The following is a 20,224-nucleotide window of genomic DNA, read 5'->3' on the forward strand; positions in this document are numbered from 1 at the left end:
GGAAAAGGAAATTAATGCTTCTGTTATTAATGTCTTAACTATGAGGCTATAAATATTTAGTTACAATTTTCATAAGTGGGTAACAAATATGCTTTATTATATTATCTCTCACAAACTAAGAGGAGCTATTCAACATGGAAACAAGAGTATTTAATTGGAAAAACAAAACAACAACAGATTTATCGCACAGCATGCAAATAAAAGAGGCAGAAAATTTCAGTACCTTATCCGGCCACCACTGCAAGTCTTCTCCTAGAGAAACAGGGCTTTGAACAGGTGTGTTCTTCTTGTCCAGGTTTGGTTCCCCTTCCTTACTTGTAGAGCCTCTTTCATTATCAAATGAGGCTCCATCAAGCCACCTTCGTTCACGCAAACGTAAAACGGACTCACGTTCACGCAACAGCTCAGAGTCTCTCTCTAAGGGAAGAAGGAGAACTGGTATGCAATTGGGTCACACCAGTGGGATAAAAGTAAGCCACTCTCTAGTAAAGACCCTTCAGGATGCAACTAACAGCAGTTAAATCTACTCACAAAGATTAAAAATAAAAAAAAAGTCCTGACATGCAACATTCAAAATATTAACCCTTTCAAGCACATGTACTTTAGAATTACTAAATATAAAAATAATAAGCTAGAAATAAAGAAATAGTTTTGTGCATCATCAAAAATGCTACCGCATTTTCATTTGCATCATGAGAGGCCAGATAGAGTAAACATAGAAATTTAATGTTTTACAGTACAAAATACAGAGTTTTGTAGTACTGTTTTTAATCAATGAAGTAACAAAAAAAATCTAGGTCTATACCATCTGTTAGATATTTATGCAAACCAAAAAAGAGTATTTATTAGAGAGTTTCATAATAACTTTCCAAAAAAACAGTAATTTGAAAAAGTTAAAGAAAGCAAGCATTAAAAAAGCTTTTGTACACAAGTTTGATAATCCAACCCCTTGTGTTTAAAGCAGTATCCTGTAGGACTGGATTTAGTAAATTAAAGTGCATCTGTTTTGAGTAGATCAAATGAAAACTTTTCAAGAGTCAGACAAGTTTTTAAAAAGGATCCTTGTAGGAAAATGTTCCTTACCAAAATGCTTCCCCTCCAATTGGCCTACAAACTGTCTAAAGCCAGTACTCTGCAGTTCGCTCATGCAGATAAATTTTTTAAATCAGGTAATCAAACTAACTTTCCAAGAGTCAACTATGCATGGAAAATAAGGATTATAAAATTCGTGGTAACGTCTTATATAGAATAACCTTAGGAAAGGAAAAAAAAGGAGGAATTTAGAAGGAGTTATGTCAGATGCTGAATATTTGTACATGCACATAATGCATTTAACCTATTAAGTATTTCACTTATGCTCACAAAAGTCAACTGGAATTACATGTATGAGATGACCACGTTACTCTATCAGTTTCAATAAATTACACCAAGTCTTGGGTCTTTTGCTGTATTAGAAAATTGGCAAAGTTTTTACATAAGCCAAACATAACAGCTTGTCTTACAGATATACTTCATAAATTACTGTACTTATCTTCTAGCAATCACCACACTGACCCCGACTAGTAGCTTTGTGACAGGAACTTACATGTTCAGCAATTAATATACTAGAACAGATTCATGAAAGGCAACAAAACTATACTAAACAACAACAAAAAAATCACAGCAGAGGTTGGATTAACAGTTTTGAAATACACTAGGTATTTGCAAAATAGCTTCAAAAAGCTAGGAAGTTGCTGCACATTCTGTTCTAAATCTTTTACGTGTAATATGCTTTACAAAACAAAACCAAAAATGCTTCAACATGGTCTTGGTATCAACTGCTAATAATTCTCTCTAATCGGCTATAAAAATGCTTCAAAAAATCAAATTGAAAAAAATCAAATTTAATTCTTTCTCCCTCCTTGATCTTTAAACACATTTCTCCTCATTCCGTAAATATAACCTCCATCATGTAATACTTAGGGAAATGTGAAGAACAGCATATTAAGAGTAACCTGAACCAAGAAAAAAAAAAAAAGATGAAGAATGCTGCATGTCAACAATCATTACTGATTTTTGAGCCTAATTACATATTTGTAATCCATTATATGTATTAGTAGGTATTTACACTGCACAGTTTAAAATAAACTCAGCATGCAAAAATTTTACATCTTGCAACATCAATGATTGACAAATTAATTTTTAACAATACGTGACTATCAAAGTTCTCACAGAACTTACCTGCTGACATTCACCAATTCATTAATAATTTTGATGACCAACAATCTACTTGTCTACTCTACATTCGACAACATATCACAGTCTACTTTCGCATTAAATCAAAAACTAAACCACCAGTGTGCACTATCACTAGCTTTTTGCACAGCAAGCTACTTATTACAAAGAAAAAAGGTGCAAAATTACCTCTGGATGAGCCTAGCCTGGAAAGTGATGAGCGCCGAAAGGATGGATAACCAAAGTAACTAATATCTTCTGAAAACATAGCATCAGCATCAATAATGACACTTGGGTGAGCAGAATGTATGTCAGCATCCAGAAGAGACATAAGATCCTCTATAAGAGGAGACAAGGGTCTTAAGTGAATAATCAGCTACTTAAAACATCAGCTAGAGAGACCATCAACTAAATAAATATCAAAACAACAAAAGAAATCCTATCTAGTAATTGAATTTCTGCTCTTCAGATTCACCAGTTCCAACTCATGTGCCTCCTATGCACCCACATGTACAATCAAGCATGGTATAGACTAGTGCATAAAACCAGTTTCCCTACAAGAACTGCTCTCTGTCACTCTTCTAACCACATTTCCCAAAGAAGTCTCGCCCAAAACAATTTTCTTCTGTAACCCAAAAATTCAGACTTTAGCCTTTCTCTTGGAAGAGCAAAGCCCTGTGGATACACATCTGACCCAAATGGATACATAAGCACAGATGTGCACACACTCATGCACACAGACAGAACTCCAAAGATGACCTAGAATTACAACCTAGAATTAAGGAAGGACAGAACTGATGGTGAAAGCTGGCCTTCACAAAGCCACGTCTTTGATGGCAAAGGTTACAAGTTCCTCCACAGAGAGTTTCTTTCAGAGTGCCATACTTCACTCCCAAGCTAGCAGCTTGCAGCTCTCAGTACAAACCTTGAAATGGCAGCTACATTAACAACAAACAGTTATCTGGAAGAAAGCAACATTTTTAAAAATTACATATATATTTTTAATACTACACAGTTAAACTCAGAAAGATGAACTCATACCGTGACCACCTAAGCTACTATTTCAGAAAACTTGAATTTCTCTGAAGTAGTGATCATCACTGAACTATCCATTTCCTATGGTTACTAAACTATAGCTACTATCCACCCACAAAAGAGGCTACTGAAAATTAGTAAAGCCCAGAAACACTGACTGACAAGACAGCTAAACCAGACTGGCACCTCCTTGCTACAGAAGGGACAGTCCTATTTCCATCCCTCATCACTGTGGCAAGTCCTCTCCTTGGGCCAAGGTGGGATATCCAAATCTCAACCAGCCATTTCAGGGCTTGCCTTGAAATAATTCTTCATAGGATATGGAAGCCAGGTGGGAAGAGAACCGCCCCTTTCAGCAGCAGTAATCTTCAGGCCTAGTTAAGTGGGCAGTCAGACAGCACCACGAAGGTGCTACGTTACCACACGCAGCACCACCCTCAGCACACGTGCTGCTGCTTCAGGAGACAGCTGTGCCCTTTCTGAAAAGTCCACACAAATTTGACTGAAAATTTAATCAGGCTCCCAAAATTAAGTTTCCAGGCTGCCAAACAAGGTAAAGTCAGGAGAGCTTCTCTGGGAAGCAGAAGCACTTAAAGCACTTTGCTTAAACCACTCATGACATTAACAGAAGGCCATACCCCAATTTCCCTCAGAAAGCACACAAGGAATATCTTCAACACATGTAGTTCTCAGCCTCAACCTCATAATAAATATAAAAGAGTGACCAGAAATCAAGGTTTGGATAAGCTAAATAAAAGCATTCTTAACCTTAAAGGCTGGTTATTATGAGACTTTTTCCTCAGTGTCTGGAGCAAAGTGGGGAAAAAGAAAAAACAAACAAGAAGGTATCCCAAAACTGAAAAGAAACTAAGTCCTCTCTCACAGCCAGCAGTAATTCACTTAACAGTTCCATTTATTGACACTAAAAGTGAGAGCCATTCACATCCCAGCAAATCACAACAGTCATCCTTACATTTTCTGGAGTTTAGGAATTTAAGACAAACCAGCCATCAACAACTGTCTCCAGAAGAAAGGGTTTCACCTAAGAACAGCACTACAAATAGTGAGCTCTGGGGACTTCAAAGCAAGACCTGTGAGTTATTTTTGCAATAAATAACCCACTGGAGTATATAGTCTGTGCTTCTAAAAGCACAGTGTGGAACTGTATGGTCCACACGCTGTGTTTTAGAACACGATCCTTGACCTTGACTAGGTCAGAAAACCTACTTAAAAAAAAAATCTTGTTTGGCAAGCAGGCTCTGCCTTACCAAAACACTTAAGATCTCTCAGGGTGGCCTTACCCTGTTGCACATTTTACCAGTTTTCCACTGGTTTTCCACAACAATAATGCAGCAGAACACCTCACCTTAAATATCAGCTTTTAATTACCATAGTTCAGGAGCTGGAAACACAGCTGAAACATTTATCCTGATGATCACATTCACCATTCCCATTTCTTCCCAGGTAAGCTCCACCTCTGTGCAGTCTAGCAACTTTCTAATTTTTTGGTCATTATTCAGCCAGAAATTGGAAAAATTTTGATCTCTTTTAGGAACAGAATTGGCCAGCATGGGAAAAAAAATCACTAGCCTCATTCAAAATGGACAATGTCCTTTAAACTAAGCTAAACTAGAAATTATCCTGAAAGAAAATATGCACTAACTCATCGAACACACACACACACACGTACTTTCCAGCATTTTAGATATCTTGAGGTTAGCTGTATTTCCAAACAGGAAAGTAAGTATCCAAACCATAAGACCTAAGAACTGAAACTATGCATTTTTGGCTACATGTGCATTAAGACAAGTGAGGAAATGAAGCCTTTTCTTACCCTCTTCTTTCAGCTTCATATCAGATTTTATTTTTCTTCCAATATTTCTGTAAGAGATCCCCCTTCTTCCATCCTCTATACCAGCAAACAAAGGTGCTAAAACCAGTAGGGATAGGAGCCAAATCCACTCCCCTTCAAAGATCACTGGAATTTTTTAGTTCTGTGAAAACACAGATACTGCAAGGCTACATCCAGTTAAAGAATCCAGGTGGGGAAAAAAAAAAAGGGAAAAAACATTTTCTATGACTTTATTTTTCTGCTCTTCAGGAAAAACCCATGAAATAGTATCTTTTGTTTCTTATTGCAGTGGTAGACCAGAATCAACCCCCTCAAATACTGATTTAGATGTGATGATTCTGAGCAATATATTTAGGTGAGAAAGCACCTATGACCTAGTAAATACCATTGAAAATTAAGAGGAAAAAGATTTTAGAGGACATTTTAAAAGGGGGGAGTGAGGGGGGGGGGGAGGAGGAGGAGCAGACTGTTTCAATATACACGTAAACTGTATTTGATTATTTTATTATAATTTTCCAATAGCTCCATGGGTAGCATTAGAACTGTTTTTTATGGATTCATTAATTGAAGGCATTGCCTGGATCAATTCCAACCTCAAACTGAGCTCACGTTTAAATGTTTTCCATCAAGGGGGCAATCATAAGGTGTCTCCCCTTTCCTCAGCTGCGTATTTTTATGAAAAATACAAGAATTCGATGTCTTCACAATCCAAACTTGAAAGAAGCAGAGATAAAATTGGCAAGCCTGTGACAGTGTAAGACAAAAACATGTATTTTGGTTTCCTAGGAAACCAGACTTAAGCAGAACTCCAGACTTCATTTCTTGATAAGAGATACTTATTCAAAACATTACCCAACTGAAGTTCATCTTCAAACCCAAGAGGGAAAAAAAAATACACTAAGAAAACCACAACAAACACGCACCTAATTGTCTTCCCTGAAGGAAACCCACTGAACACCCAGGTTTTAAACTGATCTCTACATATGCTCTGGTTCCCATCCTTCCTCACTGCAAGGCAATACAGTAAATACTGCTGACACAAGCCAATCTCTCTCCTTACCAAAAAAAAAAAAAAAAAAAAAAAAAAAAACCACTGATTTTTACCTTTTTAGAACAAACTCATCTCAGATTCTGAAATTCAAACTAGTCTGGATACTACCAAAACTGTTCCTCAAGTCCCAGTAGTGGGAACCTGCTATACAAAGGCGTTACTGAGCAAACATGCACACATGAACTATACAAACAACCGAGTGTTTTAAATTCTATAGAACCAGAGAGTACTAACAGAACATAAAGCCTGAAAGAATACTCTAACACAACCTGGTATGGGCTGGAATATTAATCTAGACTCCTTTGAGTCTTTTCTACACTAAATTATTTTGTTCTATGTAGTTTTTACTTTGATTTTTTTCCTCATGTATTTGTTACACATCAAATGAACCCACATTCCTTTCACTGAATCATCATAAAGAAACAGGACTAGATTAGAAAAGTCAAAGTACACAAGGCTCTAAAAATAAATTTCTAAGAGAACTTATTGAAGGCAATCTGTACAGAAAATTAAGTTCTGCTCTTCACTTAAGACACTTTTGAAGAATTCTGGAAGAATTTAGACATTTCTTTACTTCCCTTAAATAATTCAGATGCATAACCCTTACAATACTAACTGGATTTATATCACAATTGATATATTCATGAAATCATGACGTATTAAACAACAACTTACACATTTCACAGTGCCTGGAAAGAATCTCAGCATTTTTTCTTTTTGTTTCTTTTTATTTTAAATCAAGTGCAAGTTATTTCTCATGTTTAAAAAAAAAATCTGTCTTCAAAAGTTTAGAGGAGTAACACCTAAATTGAAGAGTCTGATCTAAGCAAAGCACCAGACATGCAGAAGGGAGAAAGCAAAAAGCAGCATACCCTTTCAATCAAAATGCAAGAGCCTCAGAAAGTCCTGAGGCAAAAACAGCCTTGTCTTTTTTTTTTTTTTTATTATTTGACAGGAACAAAACCAAAACACTTTAAAGTAAAATTTGGCATCATAAAAAGTAGAAGTTCATTATCTTTCAGAATCATGTATAAATACCTGACTAAAAATAGAATGTGTGTAGCAGTTACTGGGTATCTACAGCTTCCTTCTATGAACTCTGATGTTTAAGGTCCCAAAGAAAATCCAGAAGCAAGATGACAAGTGCAAATAAGAAGAACACAAAGTTTCTGGAGCAAAAGACTTAAAAACTGGCTCTATGTAGTTCTGAAGGTCAGAATATCGTTAATTTTTCCATAGAGCTACATGCAAGGTTCTCCAGCTATCAGGTTCTCTTGTATCACATAATCATGCAGGCTAGATTTCAAGTAAGGGTTGGTAATCTGTACTATTTAATATACCAACAGTAGAGTCGTGACAGCACTGATCAGTATTCAGCTAGACTTCTCCAAATGTTTTGATCACATTCAGTTATGAAGTAAATCCATTTCTGCACAACAAGCTTAGTTATTTTTGCCTGTAGAAGTCAAATAAGTTAAGACAGACACAGAAGGCACAGCACGTTCTACAAACTGTGAATTACATCTTTGCAGACAGACTGGGGCTAAGACATGTCAAGTTTCATTTCAGTTGTCATTTCTACCCCTTTTCTCACAAAAACTGGAGAAAAGATAGCCCAGTTCCTCTGTGGGTAAAGGGGAAAAATAGTAGGTTGTGATCTCTTGTAGGAAAGATCAGCCTAAACAGGTGAGAAGCCTTCTAAATAAAGCCAAGGACAAAGTTGTTTACTGAAGACAGTGTAAGTCTGCGTTCAAGCTATCATCTCAAATACAAGAGACAGAGCGCAGTGCAGGAACCTTCTAATAAAAGCTACTAGCCACAGGTTGTCAGACAGTCCCTGTTAACTGATTCCTATGATCCCAAGAGGTATTAAGAGAACAGTTAATGCTGTAAGGAAGCTGGTTAGTACAGTTAAAAGGAACTTTCACTGTGAATGACTAACAGTGAATTGCCTTCTGAAGGCAAGCTCTGTAGGAACACGCTCTGGTATGCTTAGAGTAAGAACTCCTGCTTTGAATACATGCAAAGAGTTGAGAGAATTTAATTCTTCCAATGCATCTACTGCTATAAAACTGATCGCTAAAATCAAGACTCATATTAAGGATTTTTCACCAGAGGATTCTTGATCCTACAGCAAAACAAAGAAGCTTGACTGATGCAACTAAAGCCAAGAGACAAATGAATTACAAAGCCTTTGCTGCAGAACAAAAAACCTTTGTCTAATCATGTGATTGACAAGATAAAGATGGAGGAAGCCCATGAACCTTCCTGGTGAACCAGATGAGCAGAAAAAATATCTATTAGAGAAATACCAAAATGTCATTTTGACACACAAAAAGAAAAACTAGTACGTAGTCAGAGTTTAGATGTGTTCTTATCATGCAGTGCATCTAATACAAACATTAGATTTGGCTGCTGTGCTTTCAAATATGTTTACTCAACAAGAAAAGTCAGATTACCTAAATCATTTGGCCAATGCAAAAGAAGACTCAAAGTCTTCCCTAAAAATCGATTTCATGGGGCAAACAATATTCCGAGAACAACTGGACTTCGATTACAGCATTATACCTGCATTGCCAGAATACTCCAGCATTTATAGGGGGTACTTGAGACAAAGAATAAATTCTTAGTCTAACTGTAACTGTAAACCATTTTGCCCTAACTTAAATTTTGTTTTTAAAAAAAAAAAAAAAAAAAAAAAAAAAAGCAGCCTAACTTTGCTCTAAAAACTGCTGTATCTTAGGAATATATGTTAGTGGTAAAAAAAACAACAAACATGCAAGTGACTGAAGTGACTGGAAGGTTTCAGAATTAGCTTCTATGAGCAAGCCACACAGCAGTCTCAGCAACTCACTGAGAAACAAAATACAGACGTCAGTAATGCTGATGTTACAAAGCCTGGAATCCTAAAAAAATAACTAAATTCAATTTCTTGCCACCCACAGAATGAACAGTTATTAATGCCTAACCTAATACCTCGAAACATCCCAGTGTATCTTTTGTTTTCTGCATCTTTAGACTTTGCTCCTACAATTAAGGAAGTCTTCGCTGCATACCTTGCACAGCACAGAGCACGCTGTGAGTGTTTAAATACAGGAAAATAAGGACACATTGACATTTCCTTATCAAAATTTGCAGGATACAAACCTCCAGGAAGATATGATTCACTTGCTGTGTCATCCCCATCATCTCCATCTTCATCATCACGACTCAACAAATTATTTACAGCAAGGTTTACATCAAGATTTGTTCGCTGGAGTTCCCGAATGATAATACTTCTGGACTTTCCTTGTAAAACAACTTGTGCCTGTCAAAGCAGAATAGATCACTAGTCATTTTCAGCTCACCAAACACCATTCCTAATATAAGGATACTTAACACTAAAGGAAGTCTAATAAAATCAAGAGAGCTACTATCAATTCTCCAGAGGTCAATCAAAGAGCATACAAACAAAGGCTCACGTTGAATTTTCTCAGTATCTTGTACTGGATATTTAACTTCCTCTCAGTTCAAGTTAGGCTTACTGGACTCTGACTTTGGTGCTGAACTTCCTTATGGGTCACCTTAGAAACTACTTCCTGAAATGCTCAATGCACTAGGTAAACAGAATATTCTCAAAACTGGATTTTGCTTATTGTTTCTATAGAAGTGTTTAAATATGTCAGAATTCTGCCATCAACTGTTATTCCAAAACTAGACCTCCAACCCTGTCTTTTTGACACTGGTTTCTCTTTCCACTGTCCTTAAAGAGGTAGCCATTTCCCCTGTTTTTCTCATCATCCTGTTTCTAAAGGCTCACCTTCAGTGGTTTCTGCAACATTTAAGTTTTTATTAGAAAACTGCAAACACAAAAGAAACTTTCTGTGAAAATCTCCCGGCTTTTACTAAGTTTGGAATTCAAAGAGAGACAGGAAGCCACTCTGTCACTGGTGTATCTGTAGATACCAAGGCTGCTAGCTCCTATCTTGTGCCAGCTATGCTATAGGCCACTCAAAGCACGTGAGAGGATTATCTTCAGCCTAGTAACTAGCATCTGTATTCTACATGTAGGCCAGCAACTTGGTTTGAACTAAGAATTAAAATACATTCATTACATTTTCCTTGAAACAGAGTTGTTTCAACAAACTGCTGCATCACATATCACACAACATGAAGTCTATCAGTTTATCCAGGCTTTAGCGCATTAAGATGTAAAAGCAGAACCTGAAAATCATGTTACATTTAACTAAAAAATTAAGTGGAGGTGTCCATGAAGAAAATGTTTTAGTATTTTTAACAGATTAATTATGTTTAGTGTCCTTCATTTCAATCTAAAATGGGTATCTCCTTTTATCCAACAAGGAAAAAAAAAAAGCCAATCTGCTCCTCCTTCCTTACACTCCCTTAAGAAACTTAACTTTATCATCTACATGCTTGGTACGATTCTCAAATATTTGACCTTCTCAGTACATCTTTTATCTGCAAATGAACAACACGCTGCATTTATCATCAAGACTGAACATACACCTCGCCTCATTGGAAGTCTGGGAAACGAAAATTCCAATATCCAAAAGTAGCCTGTCATTCACATTACGCATTTCAGAATAAAAGCAATTCAACTAGAAGTCCATCTTTTCAAACCTACACCATTATTCCTTGGAGAAAATGCAGTACTATTAAAGCACCTTCCTGTCCATATTTTTGAAAACAAGAAGCTTCTAGCTCACGTACCTGTGAAATGAGTTCCTCTGGAATGACTGATGCTGGAATCACTGGTTGTGGTTGACTCCCCAGCAGTCCAGATCCTCTATCTCGTCCTGTGCGTATAACTCTGGTCTGCCTTCGAGAATCTCGAGCTCCAGCAGATGATCTACCAGAAGATCCTCCTCCACTTCCACCGACCCCTGAACTCCAGCGACTTCTAAAAAGATTTAGAGAGAAGCATGTACTTTATAGCAGCGTATTTGGGGAGATTTCAAGAAATATGGCATCAGTTTTATTAAGAATAACTTGTAGACAGTCTCTGAAAAATACAGGAGATTGACTTCATAGGCAAATGCTATGAAAGTCTCTCTCAAAACTAGTAATATGAACACCAGGTTAATTGATAAAGTTCTGAGATACTCTACTTTGGGCCTATGGCTACTGGTGAAATCAGCATCCCCTGCGCTGCAAAGGCATGCATAAACTGACTGAACAAGCAGCTTTTTTAATTTCAGTGAGTCAGTAGGTATGTTCTTCAAAACAGTATCTAAAATTCCCATTAAAAGTATGTCACCTGTAGATACAAAAGCTAATTAGGTAAAAATAATTGTCTCACATTTTATAGTTTAAGTTAATCACTAGCATCCTGCTCTTTTCTTCAGACAAGAACCATACGGTTGCAGAACTACTCAAGCATCCACCTAAGATGAGGCCCTGTCAGACATCTGCATTTTCAGGACTCTAGCCAGCAACCACACAGACAATAGCCCAATACAAGACACTAAGTAATACAATGAAGGCTTCAGCAAAAAAATCTTGTCTGATCAGATAGAAAAAGAGCCCACAAAAATAGATAGTAGTGGGGGGGGAGGGATATTTTACTTAAAATAAACTAGCTTCTAAAGGCGCGAAAGGGGGCTGAGGGAAGAGAAGTTCTTCCTATACAAAAGTTTCCAATTCAACTCTCAGCATGGAAGATGTGGGTTTAAAGAAAAGCTTACATACTAGATTTTACCAATACAGATACTTCTCTCTACTTTAAGTTATAAACTGTCAGTGACAGACATGAGAGCTCTAACAGTTAAAACTATAAATATAACTCAAATATTCCAAGTGTGTCCTAATTTGATAATTAAGAGTTATCACAAAAACATTTTCTTTAAATTCACACTATACTAACTGTGCATTTTTACTACCTCAAGTGAGATCAGATCTGGAGAAACCCACTGACTTAACACATTGCCATTTTCAGATGTTATTTTTAGTGTAACTAAAAGCTTATTAAAATGTGGTTAAAACTTCAAGAAAACTTGAAGAAAAAAAGGTGAAGCATTTAATAGCCCTAAAAGGGAAAGGCTTCATTCCTTCACCTCTTTGAGAGGTGAGCACCTTTTGAGAGTTTGGAAATCTACCAATCAACCTCAATACAAAAATGTTGTCTTCATAAAACGTACTTCCCTTGTGTTTACAAAAGCTTTCTTTTCATCTGGACTCCTTTCAAGGGGACTTAAATTCGCCTGAAATATTCTAACTTTCTGTTATACAACTTTAGCTTAAAAAAACTATACTCTCAAAGATCTATGGAGAAAAAAAAATCATTGGGACACGGCTATTCCTACTGAAGCTCCCTAAACCTAAAATAAATACAAAGAGAACTGAAATCTTTCTGCTTATCTACCATTTTTTCACATCTCTTCACTGCCCACTAGCATGAAAGCAATCTTCCAAATCCCATGATGTGATCTAAGGATTCCACCATTGGCACATTTTCAGATTCAGGTTATTACAGCAAGTACTCCCTTCATTTAGCAGAGCAGACAGACTATCTGCTGTTACTCTGAGTTTGGGGAGTTCTAAAACATGCAAGGGAAAGAACTTAGGAACTCTCCAGGGTTGGTCTCCTGAGCACATAGCTTCAAGTGACTTTAACTCGTTCTGCTCAGACAAAAAACTCAGCACATTCCTAGTCTGAGGAGAAATCCCTACACTTTTGACAGCAGGTTTTTGAACACGACAGTACCAATTTGCCTTTGAAGTTTAGCAAACAGATTTAGGTTCAGATGCCCAGGTTTCACAGGAAGTTGGGGTACAGGATATCTTTCAGGCAACTGAACCCTCAGTGAAATCAGCTTATGTGGTAACAAACAAGAAATTCGCTTTGAAGGAAGAGGTGTAGTTCCCTTTAACAAAACATTCACATGCAGAAAATACAGTTTCTAACAGCAAGTCTCCTTACTGTGGCTAGGAACCTTTGAAAAACACGTTCAACTTCTTATAAAAGCACATAACAAATTCATAGTGATTATGTAAAGAAGATCAATTTACATTGCTATATGAAGGGACACCATCAATTTTAAAGCTAATGATAAAATGTTGAGTCTATATAGTATATCTAGCGTATAGAAAATTTTATAGGTTCTGAATGACAACTTTTTGAAATGTTTCCTTCCTATTACTATGTGTAAGACCCCAAGTAACACAAACCAGCATATTATTTGGGGCAGAGGAGAAGAAAGCAAAAAAATGAATACATAGAGCCCGTAAGTATACATAATGAAGACTACCTGCACAAGTACTCATTTTACTTGATGCCACTATCCTATTAGATAGCTTAAATTGATAGTGTCCCTCCAAAAAAACTGCTTTTCAAAATCAAGTAACTAAAAAACATTCAGAAGAGGACAACACAGCCAAAACAAAGTTATTCTCCACACATACATGAAGAACGCTCCATATCCTAGGTCCTCAAGGGTCACTTGCATATCTGATTTTAACCAAGGTTTTTTATTATACCCTACCTAAACAACTGCTGTAATTATACGTTCCCTTATACATACTGCATACAATTTATATATGTGTATACACATATACTCAAATATGGAACAAACAGATTGCAGCCTCAATCCTATCAAAACTTACCCAAGGGTGTTGCCTGCCAGTCTGCCCAGAGTTTCAGAACCAGACAGAAACCATGGGGAGTCACTAGTCCTGCCTGGCCTGGATGTCCTTCCTGCCCCTGAGCCACTGCTCAACTTTGAACTGAAAGTAAAAGATGGTAAATCAGTCACAAAACAATCCCAAATGGGTTAAGAACAAAACCTGGAATCCCAGGTCTAAATTCTCAGGGACTCAGTCTGGTAACATACCAGCTTAAGCAACACCCTTGGGGAATACTCCAAACTAATCTAACTGTATATTAAGAGGTACGCTGAGAAAAGAAAATGGAAAGCATGTCTAACAGATCGTACGTACATCAGCAACCCGTAACAGCACAGTTGCAAGTACACATTAACCTAATTAGTGATTGAGATAGCCACTGTGCTAAGCTTTCAGTTAGCGTATATGTACAAAACGTAATTGCCAGTTGTTCTAGCTGCAGACCTGAGCATGAGTTTGCTCCTTTGATATTAAGCAACATTTTACATCCAAATATGTTAAATAGCCCTATTAAAGAGGACTTACCTGGGCTGAAGAAAATGCATCTAAAAAGTAAGCCTTTCCAGACAAGACCACTTTCAGAGTGGATTCTACGTGGGGCTTAACGCTTTAAGACAGTTTCTTTCCATGATTATTATTTTTGGTGCGGTTTGTTTGTTTCTTTAAGTTAAAGACATCCTGTCTCACTTGTTTTAGAGCCACATCTAGTATTTATTCCCTACACCAGTTTGTCAAGCTAGGCTGTTTGGCTGCATCACCATAACTATTATGCATTTACTCAAAGTACCCATTCCAAAGGCAATCTAGTTTAAAAACAAAACAAAAACAAAAAAGCAGCCAAGCTGCTTATCCAGTTCAAAGGAATGATTTAATATGAAGAAAAGAGTTTCTTACCCATCATTATTATCAGGTTTACCCAATTCCAATCTGTCTGGCTGAACTGAAAAACCAATCCTGCAGACTCTACCATCCTGTATTTAAAAACAAGAAAACCAAGTGTCCAAAATTGAAATGCAAGACAGTTACAGGAAAAAAAAAGCATGCAAAAACATGTCTTTGGTTGCTCAAGAAAGTTTATCAATTTGATTTTAAAAGAACTACTTTTAACTGTATGGTTTTAAGTTTGTTATTTGAACAGGTTTTTGAGTCATTTACCTCAAGAAGAAATGCAGCATGATTTGGTCCCACCACACACTGTTTAATAGTAGCCTGTTCCAATACATTCAACGGGGGGTGGCTGAAAACAAAAAGTGAGCAACATATAACATTTTTAAACTTTTCAGGTCCAGAAACAAACAAACAAGCAGCATGTGGAAGGAACAATGATAGCAGTGATGGTTACTGATATAAAAACATTCAAGAATGACTAAACACGTACATCAGATGAAGCATGTGTTTTTTCTATGTTGTCTTTCCAGTCATTAATCACAGGAATTGCAAAACAAAACCTTAACAGTTGAGAATTATCATTTAATTTGATCATCAATAAGCAATAGGGGACACACTTTAACTTAGCCATTTAATACGGAGGGTATTTAATAATTTAATATATCATAACTGAAAACTTAACATTTTCTTCTATGTGAAGCATTTATGGTGAGGGTGATGGAGCACTGGGACAGGCTGCCCAGGGAGGTTTTGGAGTCTCCTTCTCTGAAGATATTCAAGGGCCGTCTGGATGCCCACCTGAGCAGCCTGCTCTGAGGAACCTGCTTTGGCAGGGGGTTGGACCCAATGATCTCTGGAGGTCCCTTCCAGCCCCTACAATTCTGTGATTCTGAACTTTACTACAAGTACTGAGGCTTTCTAAGGCTATTTCCATAACAGTCCTAATTCCTGTTGGCATTATTAAAATCACCCTTTCCTAAATTACATGCAGCATCACATAATACGTCTTACCTGTTTAAATTATATTTGTTCAGCTTCTCTGAAACTTCCCTTAATCTGGAGAAAAAAAAAAAAAAAAAAGAAACAAGAAATGAAGCCTCTATTGTATAAAACATCCACTTAGCTGGCACATTTACAACACAATTTTGTTTGGTAAGGATACTTCAAGATATAACGCATTGATTAAACTGAACATCTAATCCCAGATTTAACTATTAACAGCCAACATTCATGACACTACAGCAGGGGACTGAAAGAGCATTGTGGCAACCACTTACCACCAGATTTAATCAAGCTTGATCTAAATTCTACCTGATGTTGGGAGACAACATCACAAATGGACGGTGTTCAGCTTCAAGTCAAGTTTTTGTTTGAGGTTTTATTTTATTTTAGAGTTTTACCCTTCCATCTGCTACCTTGCTACAACACCCATATTTTCTTGCATTTTTTGTGTTTTGCAACTCGCCACCAAACAAGGTGCCCTGTTACAACCGTTTACAACTTTACACACAAACTAAACAGATGAAGCCATGAGCATTAGTTGTAGATATGTTTCCTTGTACTAAGTTTCAATACACTATTCCACAGCAGACACGATTACCATTTTCTAAAGAATCCAAGTATACGGCACGTCAGAGCCAAAAATTGGGCAGTAAGTTCCTCAAAACATACGAGATTGAAAAATATGCACAAAAGACAGCACCAAAATGGACAAACAACGAACTCTGACAAGTAGAAAAATAAATTGTAGAAGATTCACTACCTTATATAGGGTTACCGAAAACATCAACTTTACCAAGAGGCAGTCTGTCTTTCCCAAAGTACTTCCAGCTCACTTTTAAGGTATCTCACCAAACAGACGATCAGAACCTGAAATCTGGCGAACCCACATCTGCTTAGAGGATGCAGTGTCCAAAAGCAGAAACCAGCAGTGTAACTTCTGCCTTTATCACTCACTGCCTTAGAAAAGATCATCTCAGAGCAGCAAAGATCCCCTCATAATAAAAGGGGAAACTCTGGCTCCCGTCTTCCCGAACGTGAGAAGGGATCTGAAAAAGCCCCTGAACAGCTTCCAAATTTAGCAAGAATATTTGTATTATAGAGACTAAATCAAGAGATGAACCCTGTGAATAAAGAAAGATCTTCCTAATAAAGTAAATAAAATCCTATCTTGTTTTTGCCAGGTTTATCCTAGTGTTTCACAGATCATCTTGATCAGAAACCCCTTTGTAATTAGACAATTGATATCGATGGAAATAACTCTGATACAAGCACAAGGCGAAAAGACCACTGTGAAAAGAGAGCAGGAAGGGGGTGAACGTGCTTAGAGCCAGCCTTGGCTATCCCAGCCACGCTGCTGTCTGTAAGGAGGCATTTTACCATCCGCATTTGCGGCCACAGCTACTTCACACAGGAAAGTATTACGGTTCTTTGAAGGCCACCCACAAAAGGAAGATACAGACCACAAGCTTCACATGCAATAGGTACAGAAGGTACCCCGTAAGAGTGAGTTATTGTGGAAGAACACCAAATGAAATCCCAAAGATGAATGTTACGTAGCCCACAGCACACTGTAAGGCTCTGTGAAGCCAGCAGGGTCTGCTGCATAATACAAAGGTTAAACATCGCTGAATCTTCACGTCTTAACTGTGTTACCTAACAGTTCCCCAGGAATCTGGAGCAGTTTTCCATTAACACTACTCATCTTAGCCAACATGAGTGGGAAAACCTACCTTTAAGGTCACTGCACTGACTGTAAGGAAAGCTGGCAGCAAACAAGGCAGCACTGCACTGGAATCGGTACTAGGCTGGTCTACGAGCAACATTTAAAGCTTCCTTATCTGAGTTTTAGTCATGCTCAGCTTTTGTGACAGAAAAAGACAAATTTTTGAATTTGTAAGAAATCACATTGCTACTTATTAATGAAGTGTCAGGGAATCAGAGCACTCCAAAAGCCAAGAGCCGTGCACTCTGTGAAACTCAGTGATGCCTGTCTGAAGGGAGTAGGTCTACCTGCAACACAGATCAAGAGATGGGGCATTATTGAGAAGAGGCTGCTGTCAACATTTATGGGGGGAGTACAGAAGGTTATATGCTACAATACTGGAAGTACCAAACTTGCAGAAATCCGTCCATCTCTTACACAGCTGCTGTAACAGCAGTTACCAAGTACGGCTTTGAGGCCTGAAGATCCAGACTCAAACTTGACACAGAGCATGACTAAAAGGAGCAGTTTGGTGCTGTCCCTGCTGAGCTGCTCCATTCATCCCCATCCTCCTCACTCATGCTGCCACCAGTATCTGTGCTAACACCACAGTCACTGAATTAAACCAGCTGAAAAAAACGAGTAAAGCAGAAAGATGTGTTCATACATACTGTGCAGAGAATAAGTTTGGGCAAATAAAAATTCTAAATATTTTTTTTTTTTAAAAAAAGAAATGTTTCCTGCAGCTATCCCTGTCTCCTTGCATGATATTGTGCTGCAGGTCCTCTGCAGGACAAATACTAGACCTGCCTTTAAGATCAGGCTGATCTTGACAGTGGGATTCGATAATTCCTACTGACGATGCACGAAAAGAAGAAACAAAGGCAGAGCCAATTCAATCAATTCTTGCATTAAGGAATGCCAACACTGAGAGCTTTTATTCGGTTTCTTTCTGCGGTTAAAAACTCATCTCTGATGTGAATGGCCGGAGAGGTTAAGCTTTTAAAAAAAATCTCATTAAAGGCAATTAAACCATTTCAAAGGATAAAGTCGGAAGCACCATGTATTTCACTTACAAGTGGATTTGGGGGGAAACACACTAGACAAAAAGTTCAGTGATGATGGCTTCTGTGTTAAGAAACACATTAAGTATCCCAACCAAAATTCATGCAAAATCAGTTGTGAGGATAAACAAGTCAATTTATCCAAGCTCGAGCCCAAAAGGGATTTCTTTTATTTCAATTTTAGCAGCTAGAGCTTCTCCGAACTGATGAGAAAAGAAAGGAGCTGTGCTCTAACTACAAAATCAAAGAGGCTCCGGATCAGGATTACAAGAGCTCAGACTTCACAAGTGGCAGATCCACGCATCAGAAGGTGTTATTTCTCTCCAAGTCCACTTACTTACACTTTGAGAGTTTATCTAACGAGCCATCCTTCTGCCTTGTCTTGCTGTATAAAGCCAAGTAAAGCTCAGAAATGGAAGAGAGCTGAAGAGCAAACTCAATCCAAAGCACTGAGTGCTTTACAGGAACACTGAACACTTCAAAGCGATTTCAGCCTACTCAAACAAGCGCTTAAAATCCACCACATTAGCAAAACTCTGTTTCACAACTTCAATCCAATTTGTAAGAATGGAAGTTTTCTGTTTTAAATTAGGCAGGCTGTCCAAGAAGTTTATTTATTAAGATATTGTAGACTTCCAGGGCACGTGTTCACCATGCTCAGCTTCCAAAGGACGTACCTGGCCAGTCACCCTCCGGGAATACTCATCCTTCAAGAGCACTTCCAGCACACCAGGAACAGCTCACAGCACCACAAACCCGCCAGAGGAAATAAGCAGGACTTTTACTGCTCTAAAACCTCAGAATTGTTCAATGTGTCAGAAAGCTCAGTCACAAGAAGAAACACACACCTACATTTTCTATCCTCACTGAAAATCTGCTGGCAAGTAGCATAAAAGCATGGTGCACTGTAAACAGAAATCTCACCTGGTAACTGTAGGAAGATTTGCATAGTTTTCCCCTCAAAAGCTTATTTGCTGTTGAATAACAACAACAAAAAATATTTCTAGGTGCTGGTATCTAATCTGCATGTTTTGCGGTTTTACTCAAATAATAGTGCTTTTGGCCCATCTATTTAAAAGAATGAAAATAAATTCCACCATCTCAGAGACGAATTTCTTTGCTGCCATAAAGCAAGCTGCTTTCCGTTTGACTTTGCAGCTTCCAACTAAATTTTTAAATGTCAGCTAGGTCTTTAAAGAGCACACAGTAAAAATCACTGAAGCAAAACAACCCAAACAAAGGATTTAACTACGGAGATGTAAAAGAAGATGTGAACATGCTGCATGTCTCCAGAAAGAAGGAAGCCTTTCTGTACTTGGCGAGGAGCACTGCAGAGCCCCAAACACGGTATTCAGAAGATTCTCTTGGATTTTCTTTCCTGAAGTTGCTCCTTTACAGCCATAAAAAGCCATTCGTGCACTCAGAACAAGGTTAAGATATCAGGCAGAGCCACACTGTAAGGGCTTCCCTAACCTCAGCGCCACGTGGTGACAGCAAGGGTTAGAGGAGGAAAAGGAAAGGGACATCTAAACTAATGGGTGTGATGAACCACTCCAAGTAGAGGAATGCAAAATTGAATTAACGTAGCCCTGATTGCCACACCAAATCTTTGAAATGTTGCAGCTTCATAAAGAGGCAGCCTGCCACAGTTCCCGTACCAAATGCCCTACTCATGGCACAGAAGAAATAAGGGTGAAAGATCTCCACCAAGGAGCAAGGGGGTGGCAGAGCAGTGGTGCGAAGGCAGGGACCGACCCTGGATCACTGAAATAAAGCCATCAGACACCAAAGTTGTG

At 37.9% G+C, this 20,224-nt stretch overlaps 1 protein-coding gene across 17 annotated transcripts in view; it reads right to left on the reverse strand.

Annotated features, from left to right (window-relative positions):
- The window catches only part of UBR5 (ubiquitin protein ligase E3 component n-recognin 5), an 80,548-nt gene that overhangs the window by 48,136 nt on the left and 12,188 nt on the right, over positions 1 to 20,224 (reverse strand). For 12 of the 17 annotated variants that reach the window (XM_084510587.1, XM_084510582.1, XM_084510583.1 and 9 more), the window contains exons 2-9: positions 15,672 to 15,716; positions 14,928 to 15,009; positions 14,667 to 14,743; positions 13,755 to 13,874; positions 10,863 to 11,052; positions 9,300 to 9,459; positions 2,404 to 2,553; positions 224 to 435 (exon numbers count right to left, since the gene is read on the reverse strand). In XM_084510587.1, coding sequence (XP_084366713.1) covers positions 224 to 435; positions 2,404 to 2,553; positions 9,300 to 9,459; positions 10,863 to 11,052; positions 13,755 to 13,874; positions 14,667 to 14,743; positions 14,928 to 15,009; positions 15,672 to 15,716 — 1,036 coding nt within the window. The remainder of the gene's footprint in view (positions 1 to 223; positions 436 to 2,403; positions 2,554 to 9,299; positions 9,460 to 10,862; positions 11,053 to 13,754; positions 13,875 to 14,666; positions 14,744 to 14,927; positions 15,010 to 15,671; positions 15,717 to 20,224) is intronic. The other 5 variants (XM_084510584.1, XM_084510594.1, XM_084510588.1 and 2 more) reach the window with 3 other exon arrangements.

The sequence above is a fragment of the Aythya ferina genome, assembly GCF_964211825.1.
Source record: "Aythya ferina genome assembly, chromosome: 2".
Classification (NCBI taxonomy): domain Eukaryota; kingdom Metazoa; phylum Chordata; class Aves; order Anseriformes; family Anatidae; genus Aythya; species Aythya ferina.